This window comes from Lynx canadensis, chromosome B2 (assembly GCF_007474595.2).
Source record: "Lynx canadensis isolate LIC74 chromosome B2, mLynCan4.pri.v2, whole genome shotgun sequence".
NCBI lineage: Eukaryota > Metazoa > Chordata > Mammalia > Carnivora > Felidae > Lynx > Lynx canadensis.
Window position 1 is genome coordinate 136,932,074 of NC_044307.1, and position 14,036 is coordinate 136,946,109.

General features: G+C 43.0%; 1 protein-coding gene across 2 annotated transcripts in view; it reads right to left on the reverse strand.

Annotated features, from left to right (window-relative positions):
* Positions 1 to 8,752: 8,752 nt before the first annotated feature.
* Positions 8,753 to 14,036, reverse strand: part of RMND1 (required for meiotic nuclear division 1 homolog) — a 43,607-nt gene continuing 38,323 nt past the window's right edge. The window contains exons 11-12 of one of the 2 annotated variants that reach the window (XM_030316596.1): positions 9,438 to 9,554; positions 8,753 to 8,970 (exon numbers count right to left, since the gene is read on the reverse strand). In XM_030316596.1, the coding sequence (XP_030172456.1) occupies positions 8,929 to 8,970; positions 9,438 to 9,554 (159 nt within the window). In that variant the 3' untranslated portion in view covers positions 8,753 to 8,928. Of the gene's footprint in view, positions 8,971 to 9,437; positions 9,555 to 11,412; positions 13,688 to 14,036 lie in introns of those variants that run through there. The other variant, XM_030316597.1, reaches the window with a different exon arrangement.

Below are 14,036 nucleotides of genomic sequence, written 5' to 3' on the forward strand. Positions count from 1 at the left end.
TAATAAAAGTAATAGAGGAAATAATAGATGTGGGTAGATCCCAAAGCAGCTTTTTCCCTACATAATTTCATGAAGGATGTCCTCCCAGGTAACCTTGAATTAGGAAAATGACATGCTTTTTACATGCTATTAAGCCTACCACGCCTTCTGTGTTTTACATTAAATTTAATATATAAGTCAGATAAGATGTATTTGGAAAGTGTCTTATATTTTGTTGGTTTGGTTATAAAGTTTATAGGAAATGCTTATTTTATAGTTGGTTGTTATTGAGACCATTTTCCCTCAAGGATTCCTGATACTTTAGGGAACTTTTTGTTTTGCTATTAGTGTTGGTTTCTTTTCTTTCTTTCTTTCTTTTCTTTCTTTCTTTTCTTTTCTTTCTTTTTCTTTTCCTTTCTTTCTTTTCTTTCTTTTCTTTCTCTTCTCTTCTCTTTTTTCTCTTCTCTTTTTCTCTTTTCTTTTCTCTTTTTCTCTTCTCTTCTCTTCTCTTCTCTTCTTTCTCTTCTCTTTTCTCTTTTTTCTCTTTTCTTTTCTTTTCTTTTCTTTTCTTTTCTTTTCTTTCTCTTTTCTTTCATTTTATAGAGTGTGCAAGTGGAGGAAGGGCAGAGAGAGGAGGACAGAGGCTCCGAAGGCGGGGGGCTCTGTGCTGACAGCAGTGAGCCAGATGTGGGGCTCAAACTCATGAACCGAACTGAACTGGGAGATCGTGACCTGAACTGAAGTCAGATGCTTAACTGACAGCCACTCAGGTGCCCGGCTTTTGGGTTTCAGACCTTTTTGATTACAATCTGAAGATGGTACACACATATATGTAAAATTTAAACAGCCATCAGGAAATAGTACTTGGTATTTTGAGTTGTGTAATCCATTCTACCTTTTTTTTACTTTTTTTTTTTTTTTTAATTTTTTTTAATGTTTATTTTTGACAGAGAGAGAGAGAGAGAGAGAGAGAGAGAGAGACAGGGCATGAGTGGGGGAGGGGCAGAGAGAGAGGAAGACACAGAATCTGAAACAGGCTCCAGGCTCTGAGCTGTCAGCACAGAGCCCGACGTGGGGCTCGAACTCAGACTGCGAGATCATGACCTGAGCCGAAGTCGGACGCTCAACCGACCAAGCCACCCAGGCGCCCCTCTACCTTTTTTTTAAAAAGTGATTGTGGTGGTTTAAATTGATTTCATCAGTCACCGATGAATCTAAGCCCACTTTTTGAAAAAAACTGGTAGAATAGTTTTCTTGCTGTTACAAATTACCCCAAGATTCATGGCTTAAAGCAGTAAATATTTGCTTCTCTCTTACGGTTTCTGTGGATCAGGAATCTGAACTAGGTTAGCCTGGTGGTTTTGGGTCAGGGTCTTTCGTGAGGTTACAGTCAAGATGTTGACCGGGCTAAAGGATTTGCTTCCCAGGTGGCTCACCCTCTGGCAGGTTAATGCTGGCAGTTGGTGGGTCTCAGTTCTCCGAAAGACTGCTTGAGTGTCCCCACGACATGGTGGTACTTTGTTTCCCTCAGAGCGAGGGATCCTAGCTAGAGCAAGGAGGAAGCTACACCACTGCCACATGCTGTTAGTTAAAAGAAAGTTAAGTCCAGCCTACAGCCAAGGGCGGAGGAATTAAGCTCTGTGTCTTGAAGGGAGGAGTATCAAAGAATTTATGATGTATTTTAATAACTACCACAGTTCTGTATTTTTCCTGTTGATGGGTGAATTAGGACTGAACCAGAAGGCTTGTTGAAGTCAATCTGTAAGTAATTATCGTAGTTAATTAAGTCAGTTTTTTCTCTGAGGGCATCTAGTCTCAAGCCCTCCATCTTAAATTTGAGAAGGGAGGCTCAGAGAAGTTAAGTAATTAACCAGCCCAAGGCAGTTCAGTCTAGGAAAACTAAACTGATTTTTCTCTGATTTTTGTCATGAATAATCTGTGTGCTGATTGAGAAAACTGGCTGGTGATTTTTAAAAATCTAAAGAAGTTATAGTGTAGAACTGTTGTGTTCTAGTCTCCTAGTTTGCGATCTTCTAGATAATAGTAATACTTTCAACCAGTTTGGCCTGCAGATAATACCCGATTCTTTATGAATTTGTAGACTCCTCACACCAGCACCCCTTCCCCATTGATTTTTAGAGGAGACAAAATGTACTTCTCCAATGAATTCAAACTTTTATTTACTGTTAGCTCCAGATGCTGCCTATATACAGATCTTGAGATTGACTATTCCAAATAGCACATTTCTAGGACCTAAAAGAGGTTATAAAAAAAGAAAATCAGGGTTTGAGTGTGAAAGAAAGCTCTACCATTTTCTGCTGTGAAATTGTCACGGACACTTTGGATCTAGAAAGATTTATTCTAAGACTGGTCTTGGCTTTGTGGTACAAGGAGCAGAGACCCTGACATTGGTAGTGTGAGTGAACTGGGGTAAATGTCTAAGGCTTTCCTGGATTTATTTCTTTTAAATCCAGTAGACTCAGGGCACCTGGGTGACTTAGTCGGTTAAGCATCTGACTCGGGGGTCAGGGCATGATCTCCTGGTTCATGAGTTCAAGACCCGTGTCGGACTCTGTGCTGACCGCTTAGAGCCTGGAACCTGCTTCAGATTCTGTGTCTCCCTCTCTCACTGCCCTCCCCTCCTCATGCTCTGTCTTTCAAAAATAAACAAACACTGAAAAAAAATTTTTTTTTTTTTTTTTTTTTTAAATTCAGTAGACATTCCTAAGTAATAGATTGGGGGATACAGTAAATTATCTTACACCTTTGCTGTTGCCGGATTGATAATGGCTACTTTGTTCTTAAACTGCTTTCCAGTTTCTCTTACCATCAGGACTCCTGACAGTTGCTATTCTGCCCTAAAGCACATACTTACGTGATTGCTTTTCTTGTTGTCTACCTATATCTTGTATCTCCCATCCCTACTGTAAATTCTTTACAGGAACTTCCTTTTCTGTATATTGCTGGTGCTCAGATGCTTGCAGAATCTGTAGTTGAAGGACCCAAGAAGTCAGTTTTTTCCCCTAGAACTGAATGTAAGAAAACGTTTATTGTAGAAAGCCTCTGAGTATAGGTGGGAGGTGCTGGTGGTGAATATGTCAATAACTATCTATGTTCTTAAGATGGTCACAGTCCAGTGGGGGAGGACAGTCATATACTTACCATACAGTTTGTTCTACACTATACGTGTTCAAAGTGCAGTGGTGTAGTATAAATGAAGTTGGTATTTAAACTGAATCTTGGGGCGCCTGGGTGGCTCAGTTGGTTCAGCGTCCAACTTCGGCTCAGGTCATGAACTCATGGTTTGTGAGTTTGAGCCCCGCATTGGGCTCTGTGCTGACAACTCAGAGCCTGGAGCCTGCGTTGGTTTTGTGTGTGTCTCTCTGCCCTTCTCCCGCTTGTGCTCAGTCTCTGTCTCTGAAAAATAAACGTTGAAAAAAAAAAAAACAAACCCAAAAAACTGAATCTTGAAGGGTGAGTAATGTTTGAAAAATAGACTTAGTTTCATCACATGTTTGGTGGTTGTACATTTCTTAGCTTTACTTCTTCATTATACATTTACCCTGAGTTGTTTTATTGTTTTGAGTTACCATCATGTTCTGAAATTGCTTTTTTCTGTGGTGTGCATGTTCTTTTCACATTATTTTTCTAGAAGTGTGCTGTCCCGTTAAGTAGCTATAAGCTGCATGTGGCAATGTAAGTTAATGTCACACTAGCCACATGTGGGTAGAGGCTACCATATTGGACAGCACAGATATAGAACATTTCTGTTGTTGCAGAAAGTTCTGTTGGGCCGTGCTGCTCTAGAATCATGTTTTGCTCATCTGCACATTCTCATGTTGTCTGTAATGTGTTGAGTTAGGAATAGAATGAGGAGACTTAATAATAGCGTTTTGGCATTATTGGAAGAGACAGAGTGGTTGGTATTTATGAACAGAGGGGAGAGAGTGTAGGCTACTATGTGGTGAAGTCAAGTCAAGTGTAGGTTGGTATCGTGCTCTGTACCTTAAGCTGTTTGGCTTTGGGCATGTTCCTTTATTTCTGAGCCTCAGTTTTTTGTTTTACTCAAATAGGGAGAATAATCATTATCTCCTAGGTTTGTGTAAGTGTAAGAAGGTGTGTGTAGGGGAGCTCAGCACAATACCTCAGTCTATGATAAGATCATTACCATATTTTTGAAATAATCACTGATTAAAGCAATTTGCAAAAATGTTTTTCTTTTGGTGCACAGTTCTGTGAACTTAACATAGATGAATATTTGTGTAACCACTACCACAGTCAGTATACAGTGCAGTTCTGCCGCTTTCAGACAACTCTGTCCTGCTGTCCTTTTATGTACTTGCTCTTCCTCCCACCCTTATCCTCCTCGGCAGCCACGAGTTGGTTCTTCATCAGTTTTGTCCCTTTTAGCATGCATGTTACATAAATGGAGTCCTATAATATGTAGCCTTTTGAGACTGGCTTCTCAGCCAAGTTGGGTGACGTTGGACATGTGTCACGTTTAGTGTAATTTAGAAGTATTTCCTAAAAAACAAATGTGAATCTGCATTTTTGCTTATAGAGTTGCATTTGACTTGGGATTTTTACGCTTGAAGGTGAAATCAGTGATGAAATTTATAGGGAAAAACGACTTCCCCTGATAACAACTGTGTGTCTGTACGATACTGGCTTGTTTTTCTTTATGAAAATGATTGATCCTTGGTTTTCAGTAGTTTTCAGTAGTTTCAGTAGTTTATCCATATTAAAGCTCTTCAGAGTGGCAACAGAGTCCTCGTTTGAAAAAGTTGTCTGTCTAAACATTAATGTCTAGGATGTGGCCTGAAGATAGGATAACCAGCTAGCTGCCTTGCCCCGGCCTTTCCCAGCCTAGCACTGAAAGTCTGGCTGCTGCAGGAAACCCCTCAGTGCCGGGAAGTCCAGGATCTGAAAGGGCCCCATAAAATTTGGGGATTCCAGTTCGTGAACCACAGGACAAGTATTCAAACTAATCTTCCCTGCCATCAGAGCGCTTAGAGTCAAAATCTCTAAGGTAACCAGAACCCAGACCACAGGAGGCTTTTAAGATTAAGATCAGTATTCTGAATTTAAAGATTAGCACCCTGGTGGCTTAGATTTGACTGGAATTACATCATTTTTTGGTAGTTTGTTGCCCTCTGTAAGTCTTCAAGTGATGAGTTCAGGAAGCAGAGTCCGTATTTTTATGTTAGCAATATTCAGTTGTGGTAAGCAGGTTTCCAAGACTCGTGTGGAAGCCAAGTTAAAGTCAAGTTTGTGCTTAACATAATCTCTTGTTTTGGGTTTTTCAGTTCAAATAGTGATGTGTAAATCTCACATACATTTTAGCTTCTCTGTTTCATGTTGTGCAGAATGAGTGAAAAAATGTGGCCTTTAAAGATTTTAACAAAATCCTGCTTTGTTAAACGTCTGAGGAAAGGGAATTTGGACTAGTGACCTTAAATCCTCCTTACAGAAATGGCAATTCAGAACCAATGGCCAGAATTGAAAGTTAATAGAATAGCATCGGAAGCACTTGGCAAACCTTCCTCTGCTCATCTTCCACCGTCTCACAGCAGGGGCCACACGCGGTTTGTAAAGCGGGGCTCAGAGGAGCGCGAGGGGAGGGGATGGGGCTGGGGAAGGTGAGAACTGAATCACCCGAAGAGACACATTAGTACATTAAACGGAGCAAGAGGTGCTAGTGAATTACTGACCATCTGTATCTGTAAACTGAGGACGAGCCGATAAAAAGTCTCTTAAGTTAGCGGTTCTCCGAGTTTAGTGAGCATGGGAACCTCTTGGAGAGTTGTGAAAAACATGTTAGTTGCAGCCTCAGAAATTCTGACTGCAAAACACAGGAATCTAAATCATGGACACCCAGGTGTTCGCTGATGCAGTTGGTCTGAGCATCCCGCTTTGGAAAAAACTGCTGTAAGTGGTAGAAAGACCAGGGAATACTTACATTAGGGGAGTGTGGTTAAGTTTTCTCAAAAAAATCTCTCCTCTGCAAGCAACAATATATTGATTTGACATGTAAGAACATCTCTACTTCTGACTGCTGTGGTTGTCTGAGGAGGCACCCAGAATGCTTATGGGCAGCTGCCTGGTGCGTGGGAATTGTGTAGAGTTTCCAAGCCTTTTGGGGCTCGCGCTGAACAGCCGACTCATTCGAACGGTGGAAATACTGCTTTGTATTTATTGAACTTGAACCACTTCATCCATTTAGGTGCAGGGTTTACTAACCTCTGTCTTTAAGTCTCTCATGCTGTTAACTGGACTCAGAGGGAGTCCTCGTGATTTGTTTCAACCTCCATTTAATCTCAGAATCATACTGGGATTTTTGCTCAGATGGATTGTAGGAACAGTAAACTCTAGGCTTCACATACGTTAATTCCATTAATACTCCTAGCAACTCTATGAGGTAGTGGTACTATTAAACCCATTTTACAGATGGAAAAAGACCCAGAGAGACTCAGTGATTGGCCCAGGGTGATCCAGCTAGCAGGTGGCGGTGAAGACTTCGAATGCAGGTTGGTCTTAACCACTGTCCTCTCATGAGTGATAGAAATTTGATCCCATTTTGAAGAGTGCTTCCAGGACTACTGGTGAAATGTAGTTAACTTGAGGCTCTCTTTAGTCTTCTGGTAGGATTTCTTGGTCATTTTGTTTTTACAGAAATTGTGATCGTGAAACACTTCCTTGCTTCTGTTACACCTAAGATAATTTTAAAAACTTCTCTATAACTTTTAAAAGTTGAAGCTTTTAGCATGAATTTAAGTATTTGAAAAATGTAGTTTCTGATGAATCAAATGTTGATGTTTAAAAATCTGTTATATCTGCCTTTAATGTATCTAGTGGAATGTACTACCATAATGAGTTGGTGGCTACCATGATACCTTTAAACATAAGTAAGCGATTCAGACTTAACACTGTTCCTTTTTCTTATGGAAAATGTTATATTTTTCCCACAAAATGTTTACCTAATAAATTTTTACGCTTGAAGGTCTTATTGATTATCCTTTTGATCTTTGCAGCATACTTGTATATAAGCTGAAATGTTAGAATTTGTCTGGACCACGAGACACCAGATGTTTGTTTTTGTTGTTAAAATTGTTACAGTTAACACAAAGGTGACCCAAACAGTAGAGTACATACTGATAATTGAAGTAAAACTTCATTGGAAATGCCCTTCTTAATTAATAGGTGGGGGATTATATGATCCCTATTAAACTAGGAAGCTTTGTTGGCCAATATTTCAAATTGTCTTCTTGTTGCTTTCCCGGAGGGTTTTAAAATGTATTTATAGGTTTTTAAATACAGTAGATGGAACTGAGATTCAAGATGGGTGAGAAATGTCTTCTGTATAGTGTGAGAAGGGAAGCTGGGAAAAGAATAGGCTTGGTACATTGACTGCAGGCGTACACACAGGCACGGCCGTTTTCTGTGAGTGCTGACCTGGAACTTAGGTCTAGAAAGCTGTTCTTGAACTATTGATGTCCATGTGTTCCTTGGGAAGCCTTGGGAAACGTACCTACCAGATTGCTGCTCAAGAACTCTTGCAGTGAACTGAAAATAAGCCAGGATGTTTACCTTTGCACTGTTAGAGAAAAGAAGTACATAAAAACCAGCAGTAAGGGTATAAATATGTATTCTCTTGGTGAAACACTGTAGCAGTTAAGTTGCAAAATAAGTGTCTCGATTTAGAACAGTAACACTGTTCAGAGATACAAACTGAACAGCAGGTAAGAACTGTGCAGTTCCACTCCTGTGCAGGTGGATTTTTTCCATAAATACGGTATAGTATGTAAATGCATTTTTTCAGCCTTTCCTCTAGGTTGCTTTATTGTAAGATTACAGTACATAATACATGTAAGAAAAAATGTGTTAACTGACTTACCGGTAAGGCTTTTGGTCAACAGGCCAAAAATAGTTTTTGGGGAGTCAAAAGTTATACACGGATTTTCAGCTATGTGGGGGACTGGTGCCCCTAACCCCCCCATTTTTTCAAGGGTCAACTGTATAATGTATGAAGAAAACCCAGAACATTTAAATTCATTGTGGTGGGAAGCATAGTGGGGCAAGTGGGGGTTATGCATAAAAATGAAGATAAAAAGGGCTTATTTAAAAAGTTGTGTATCAGGGCTCTTGGGTGGCTCAGTCGGTTAAGGGTCCGACTTTGGCTCAGGTCATGACCTCATGGTTCAGTTTGTGAGTTCAAGCCCCACGTCGGGTTCTCTGCTGTCAGCACAGAGCCCACTTCAGACGCTCTGTCCCTCTTCTCCTGCCCCTACCCTGCTTGCACTCTCTCAAAAATAAACATAAAAAAAAATGTTTACCAGTTCAAGATGCTAAGCACATAAATGTCAAGTTCTTTGTGGCATTTTTTCATTTCCCCAAAGTATGTGTGAAATGAAAAGTGTCTGTGGGAAGAATATTCTGACTAGGTAGGTAGTGAAAGGATGGACAGTACTGATTAATAAAAAGAAATGTCAATGAGCAGTTGTCCTGAAATTATGTCATCCAAAGTAGGTAAAGAAAATTCCACTTATGTCATCACAAACCTGTGTTTTATGTATTTACTCCCAACACTCCAGAGTTCCTGTATGGGAACTTAGGGCTAGGATTGGCATTTCCTGGAGAAAGATGATGGGCAGTGTCCAAAATCTAAGCCTTTTGGCTTTAATAATTCTTAGGTACTAAGATTTCTTAGGTACTAAGCTTTCCACAGTTCTTTAAAAATACCTTCCTTTCAGCTTCTCAGTTAAAGACCCCAACGCCAGATTTGTCATTAATTTTTATTCAAGCAGCAATACATTTAGGAGCTAAAAAAGATCACTGCAACTTTTTGATTAAAATTAAATACCTACTAAATAAGAGATTCCCCCAACAGTGAGCATTTATTTTTGATTGCAGAACTTTAATATCCCTTGCACTGATGCTTTTCTTTGGCCATCACTTGATCAGGAAAAATACTCGTCCCAATTCAAACATTACCTTAGGGTGATAAAATGAGATTTATTAATTTCATAGCAAATCATTTGTACAAACTAAATGACTTTCCAAGATTGTGATTAATGAAAAATGCTCCTGTAGTCTTTCCCATGTGGCAAGCTGCAGATCTGAGGCAAAGGGCCTATAAATTTGCAGCTAGAACATTCTCTAAATGCTGTCTTTAAAAATGGAACTTCTCCAAAAATCACACTTGGTGCATTTGCAATATTGCCATAGCCACTTGAAACTTGCCTCACTTCCAAATAAACTCAGTAAGTAGGACAAAGCCATGTTCTTCTGCACTATCATTTTCTATGTCACATTATTACTTTTTTAGATTTTTAATTTTTATTTTTTTAAGTAATCTCTACACCCAAAATTAGGCCCAGACCCGCGACCCTGAGATTGAGTTGAACGCTCCAGCAAGAGTCAGCCAGGCACCCTTATTTTCATTTTAAAAAGATCCTTACCTCGATGGTGATCAGAATGACGATCATCCACTCCAGGCGGAGTGCCCTCTTCTCAGTCAGGTGATTCCTCATTAGATCTGTCAGCTCCATGCAGTGTTGAAGTTTTTCATTCATGACCTGCATCAGAAAAATCTTAGGAAGTGTCCTGTATTTATATTTCAACAAGCCTAAGAAGAGTGTCACATCTCAAAATTCTAAAGGCTTGAAATAGGTATACTCTTGTTCCTTAGGCCTCTCCCCTCTCTGCCTCTTGTGACTCTAGAGACATTTTGTAAAGCACAGATTTGACTGCAGAAGTACTCTGCATACTGAAGCTCTTAAAGCCCAAGATTTTGGTGGAAGACGTAAAAATAAAGTTGTGGAGTCCTAGCTTTTGGTAGCTGCCCTTGGGTTTTTAGCAGTTAAGAAAGGCAAACCCGAAACATGCTCTGTGGTCAGAACATGCTTTGTGGCCAAAACATGGCCTGAAGATGACAAACAATGATTACCTTCTACTAAAGCTGCCCATACCCCCAAACTTTACTTGACCTGCTGCATACTTGTCACTAGATGGCACTGCTTTCAGTGCTCAACCGCAGAGGTTCTGGTTTCCGATGCCTCGCCACAGGCTGGTTGGGATGGGTTCAGAGTCTTTGAATTTGAGACTTGGATGTGACTCCTGGTAGTTATACCTCCTTAATCTCTGTATTTCACCTTCTTTTGGAAACTGGAAAATCTGGAAACCTTTAAAAAATAGTTTCCCTTTGATAACTTACGGGGTGGTGTGGATCTGGTCTGGAAATTTGAGGCCATCCCCACAGGTGCATGTTTGGGGATTAATGGAAATGTGTCAGTGTGCCATATGTATAAGGATTCTGCACAGAGCATTACGTCGCCTTAATCATGAGAGCACATGGGGGACCACACTCAAGCATACATTTACCATGTTTCCAGGCTGGACATTATGTAGTTTCTCATCTGTATAAATGTTTAGGACAGTGCCTCCTTTCCTCTCCTTTCTTTCCTACTTTCTTTGCCCCCTGTTCCTACTGGCTGTTCAGTCTTGGTCTGTAAACTTGCTCATCCCCAGGCTTGCTTCTCTCTTCAAGACACTGGCCCCACCCTCTTCCGTTTTCTTTCACCTTTGACTAAACTGGCATTTCCTTCCTCCACCTCCTCATCACTCAGTTTATTCTTCAGCCCTTAGAAGCTGCGTATTACAACCCCCCATGAAACCTCCAAATGTCCTAATTGGTAAATGGCAACTTTTCTTGGTTATAAACCTGTTAAACATTTGACAACACCTTGAAATACACACTTCGACTTTTTCTCCCCTAAGAACTAAGTTTTCTACCTCTGACCATTTTTTTCTGGGGTTTCTCTACCTCCTCTTGTTTTTAGATAGCATTTCCCTAAGTCCTGATCTTGTCCTCCTTGTCTTCTAGCTCTGCACTCTGCTTGCACGATCTCACCCATTTTGGTTTGTGTAGATGCTCCCTAAACTTTGGTCACTTGCATCCCACCATCACCACCCCCCCGCCGCCCCTGCGTCCCCAATCACTATATGTGATGTGTGTGTTCCAGCTGCACTATTACATGATTTCCAAAGGCTCTGCTTAATATGTCTATTTTAAAAGTAAAGGGTCACTGCCATAAGTGGACAACAGTTGGACGTGAAACTATGCTGCCAACAGGAGGCTGAGCCTGACACCTGGGGAAGTGGGAGAGTCGCATCCATTAGACGGCCTATCAAGAACCGCGACAGCCAAACTAAGTGCTTCTCCCGAGAGAAATCTGACTTGCTTCGATGTTAATTCAGGGTCCTTGTATCACCTAAATTCATCTCTTGAACAAGTGTTATGTATCCCACATTTTGGGAAAGACTTAACTATTTTCTACTCCCAAATATAAATGTTTAATGCTCGTCTCTTCGACTGAATTTCCTTTTTAAGTAGGCTTCATGCCCAATGAGGAGCCCAACTCAGGGCTTGAACGCGTGATCCTGAGATCAAGACCTGAGCGGAGATCAAGAGTCGGACACTTAACTGACTGAGCCGCCCAGGCACCCTTCTCTGACTGAATTTCTTTCTATAAAACATCTTCTGGGTCTCCTGCCCACACCTCAAATTTAATGTTTCTAAAAACAAAAACTGACATCCTGTTCAAGTCTATCCCTTGCCTTGGGTTTCCTTTTTGCAATCAGGTCCTTATCTTCCCAGTCACCTGGGGTGGAGATGTTTGATCTCTAATCCCCACTCCCTACGGTTACCCCTCTGTGGACAGTCTTGAATCTACTCGCTACTTAGCATTCCTTAGTACTACAGAGGTAGGTCTTCGTCAACTATTCATTATTCAAGGGATCCATCACCGTCGCCCCCCCCCCCCCCCCCGCAGCATCAGTTTTCATTCTAAATGGCTGTTCAACAGCTTTGTAAGCATTTTACCGTTCATTGCCTCCTTGATAACATTATCCCAGATCATGTGGTCCAATCGCATTTTAGATGGTGGGGTCCTGAGCAATCTTCAGAAAGCCTTCCAGCCCGCTCTTTCCTCAGTGCCCTGTCCCCTGGTGTCGGGCACTTTGTTCTGCCTCACGATCCTCTGCTGTCCACGCGGCACCCTCCCCTCCTGCCCCCCACCTTGGGGGGTTCCTCTTGCACGAGTTTCAACCGTCCGATACTGCCCATCATGATGTCAGCACCCACCTGGCACCTTCCCCAGGCCTCCTCCCCAAGGCCCCAGGGTGGAAGAGCTGGGGAGAAGACCCGGGCTTAGCCAATCATAACGCCCAGTTCTCTCACCGCACGGCTGGTCAAAGCTTGGACACCTGTCCCAATCCCTTGACGTTGCCAGGCAGACCGAAATGTCAACTTGGACGTTCCCTCTCCCCACACCTGTTTCCCCCCATTCCCCAGAGAAGGCCACGGAGAGGCAAGAAGGAGGCCAACCTGGCACAGAAGGTGCTCAGGAGAGAGAGTCCCGAGTGACCCGTTTGGGTCTGTGCGAGACATGCCTTGCTCCCACACTCCAGCCTGGTTTTTCTCGGCAGTACACGGTGATAAAAGCAGCGCTGAAACTTTTCCCGTGGTTTGTGCAAGGGAGTCCCCACTAGCGCACGCTTCCCACTTCATTTCGCTACAGCGTCATTCACGTTACATGCACACACGAGGGAGAACACAGGGATGGTATACAGAGGCGGTAAATGCGAAGTGGGCTCTAAACAGGTAGGTGCTGGGAGGAGAGGGCGGGGAGCTACAGGAAGGGGACCTGGGGAAAGCATCTCACACAGGAAACCGCATGGACGCACAGCACGCTGGATACTTGGAAATACTTGGAAGTGAGGTTAAAAAGGTAAGTTAGTGCCCAACTGTGAGGGATACTGTAGACCGTATGTCGTAGGCACAATAACGATCCCCCAAGGGCATTCACACCCTGATCCCTGGGACTTATGCACACGGCCTGGAGAAGGAGAGTTACGATTGCATATAGAATCCACGCTGCTGATCAGCTGACCTTAAGACAGGGAGATAAACCTAGATTATTGGGGGAGGTGGGGTTCAGCGTAGTCACGGTGGAAACGGCAAGAAGAGCTTCAAGTGATGCCACATGAGGCCCCAACTCGCCTCTGCTGTGTGGCAGGGGCTGCAGGCCAAGGGACGTGGGCAGCCTGTAGGACCCGGAGAAGGCAAGGAAAGCCTTTTCCTGCCCAGCGCCTCCTGAAAGGAACGCAGTCCTGCCACACCTTGATTTTGCCTCAATGACTCTCCCGTCAGACTTCTGACCCACAGCGCTGTAATCTGATGTGTTTGCGGTAAGCCAGTTTGCGGCAACTCGTTACAGCACAAGAGAAACCTCCACCTCGAGGTAACCTTGGGATTTTATTCTGTAGGCGCTGCGGGTCCTTTGTTCCGTCTTCAAATGTCGTATTTACTATACTGTGCCGGGCAGAGGAGACATCTCTGCCTTCCAGCTAAAGGGTCCAGCGAAGAAGGTATGGGAACAGTCTAGGGAGTGTTACAGGTGGGGCCTAGAAGGGAGGCGTCAGCACTGTAACCCGCCCCCCCCCCCCCCCGTCCCCCGTGTGGTCACCAGCCCAGGGCCTGTCATCTGGACTCTCAAGAAGTATCGGTCAATGAATGGATTCGTAGGAGAAAACGAAAGGACGGTGTGCCTGGACGTGGAGGGTGAATGAAGTAGAAAGAGGAAACCACCATGCATTTCAATTTTCTGCTTGACTGACAGAGAGATGAGGCTGGTGGTCCCGCCACGAGCTGAAACGGAGAACAGGGAGGGTTCAGTGTGTTCTGGGAGAATGCCACGGGTTGCATTCTGCGATCTTAACCACTGAGTAGTTCTACAGACATTTACTGCGCATGTGCTCTGGGTGAGGCCTTGCCGAGAACTGGGACTGTAACGGGTAAGAGGATCATCCTGGTCTCTGACCCCAGGGAGCCTACACCTGGCGTGCAGCGACACACAGAAGTCACTCTCGGAGGGATGCTAGGAGATCCGTGAGTGTGGGATTTAGCAGGCGATGAAGCAGCAGTGGTAACGGCGGGAAGGCAAACAGGAAACTGAGGTCAGATACACTTATTGGAAATCGTCAGGAAGAAATGGGCG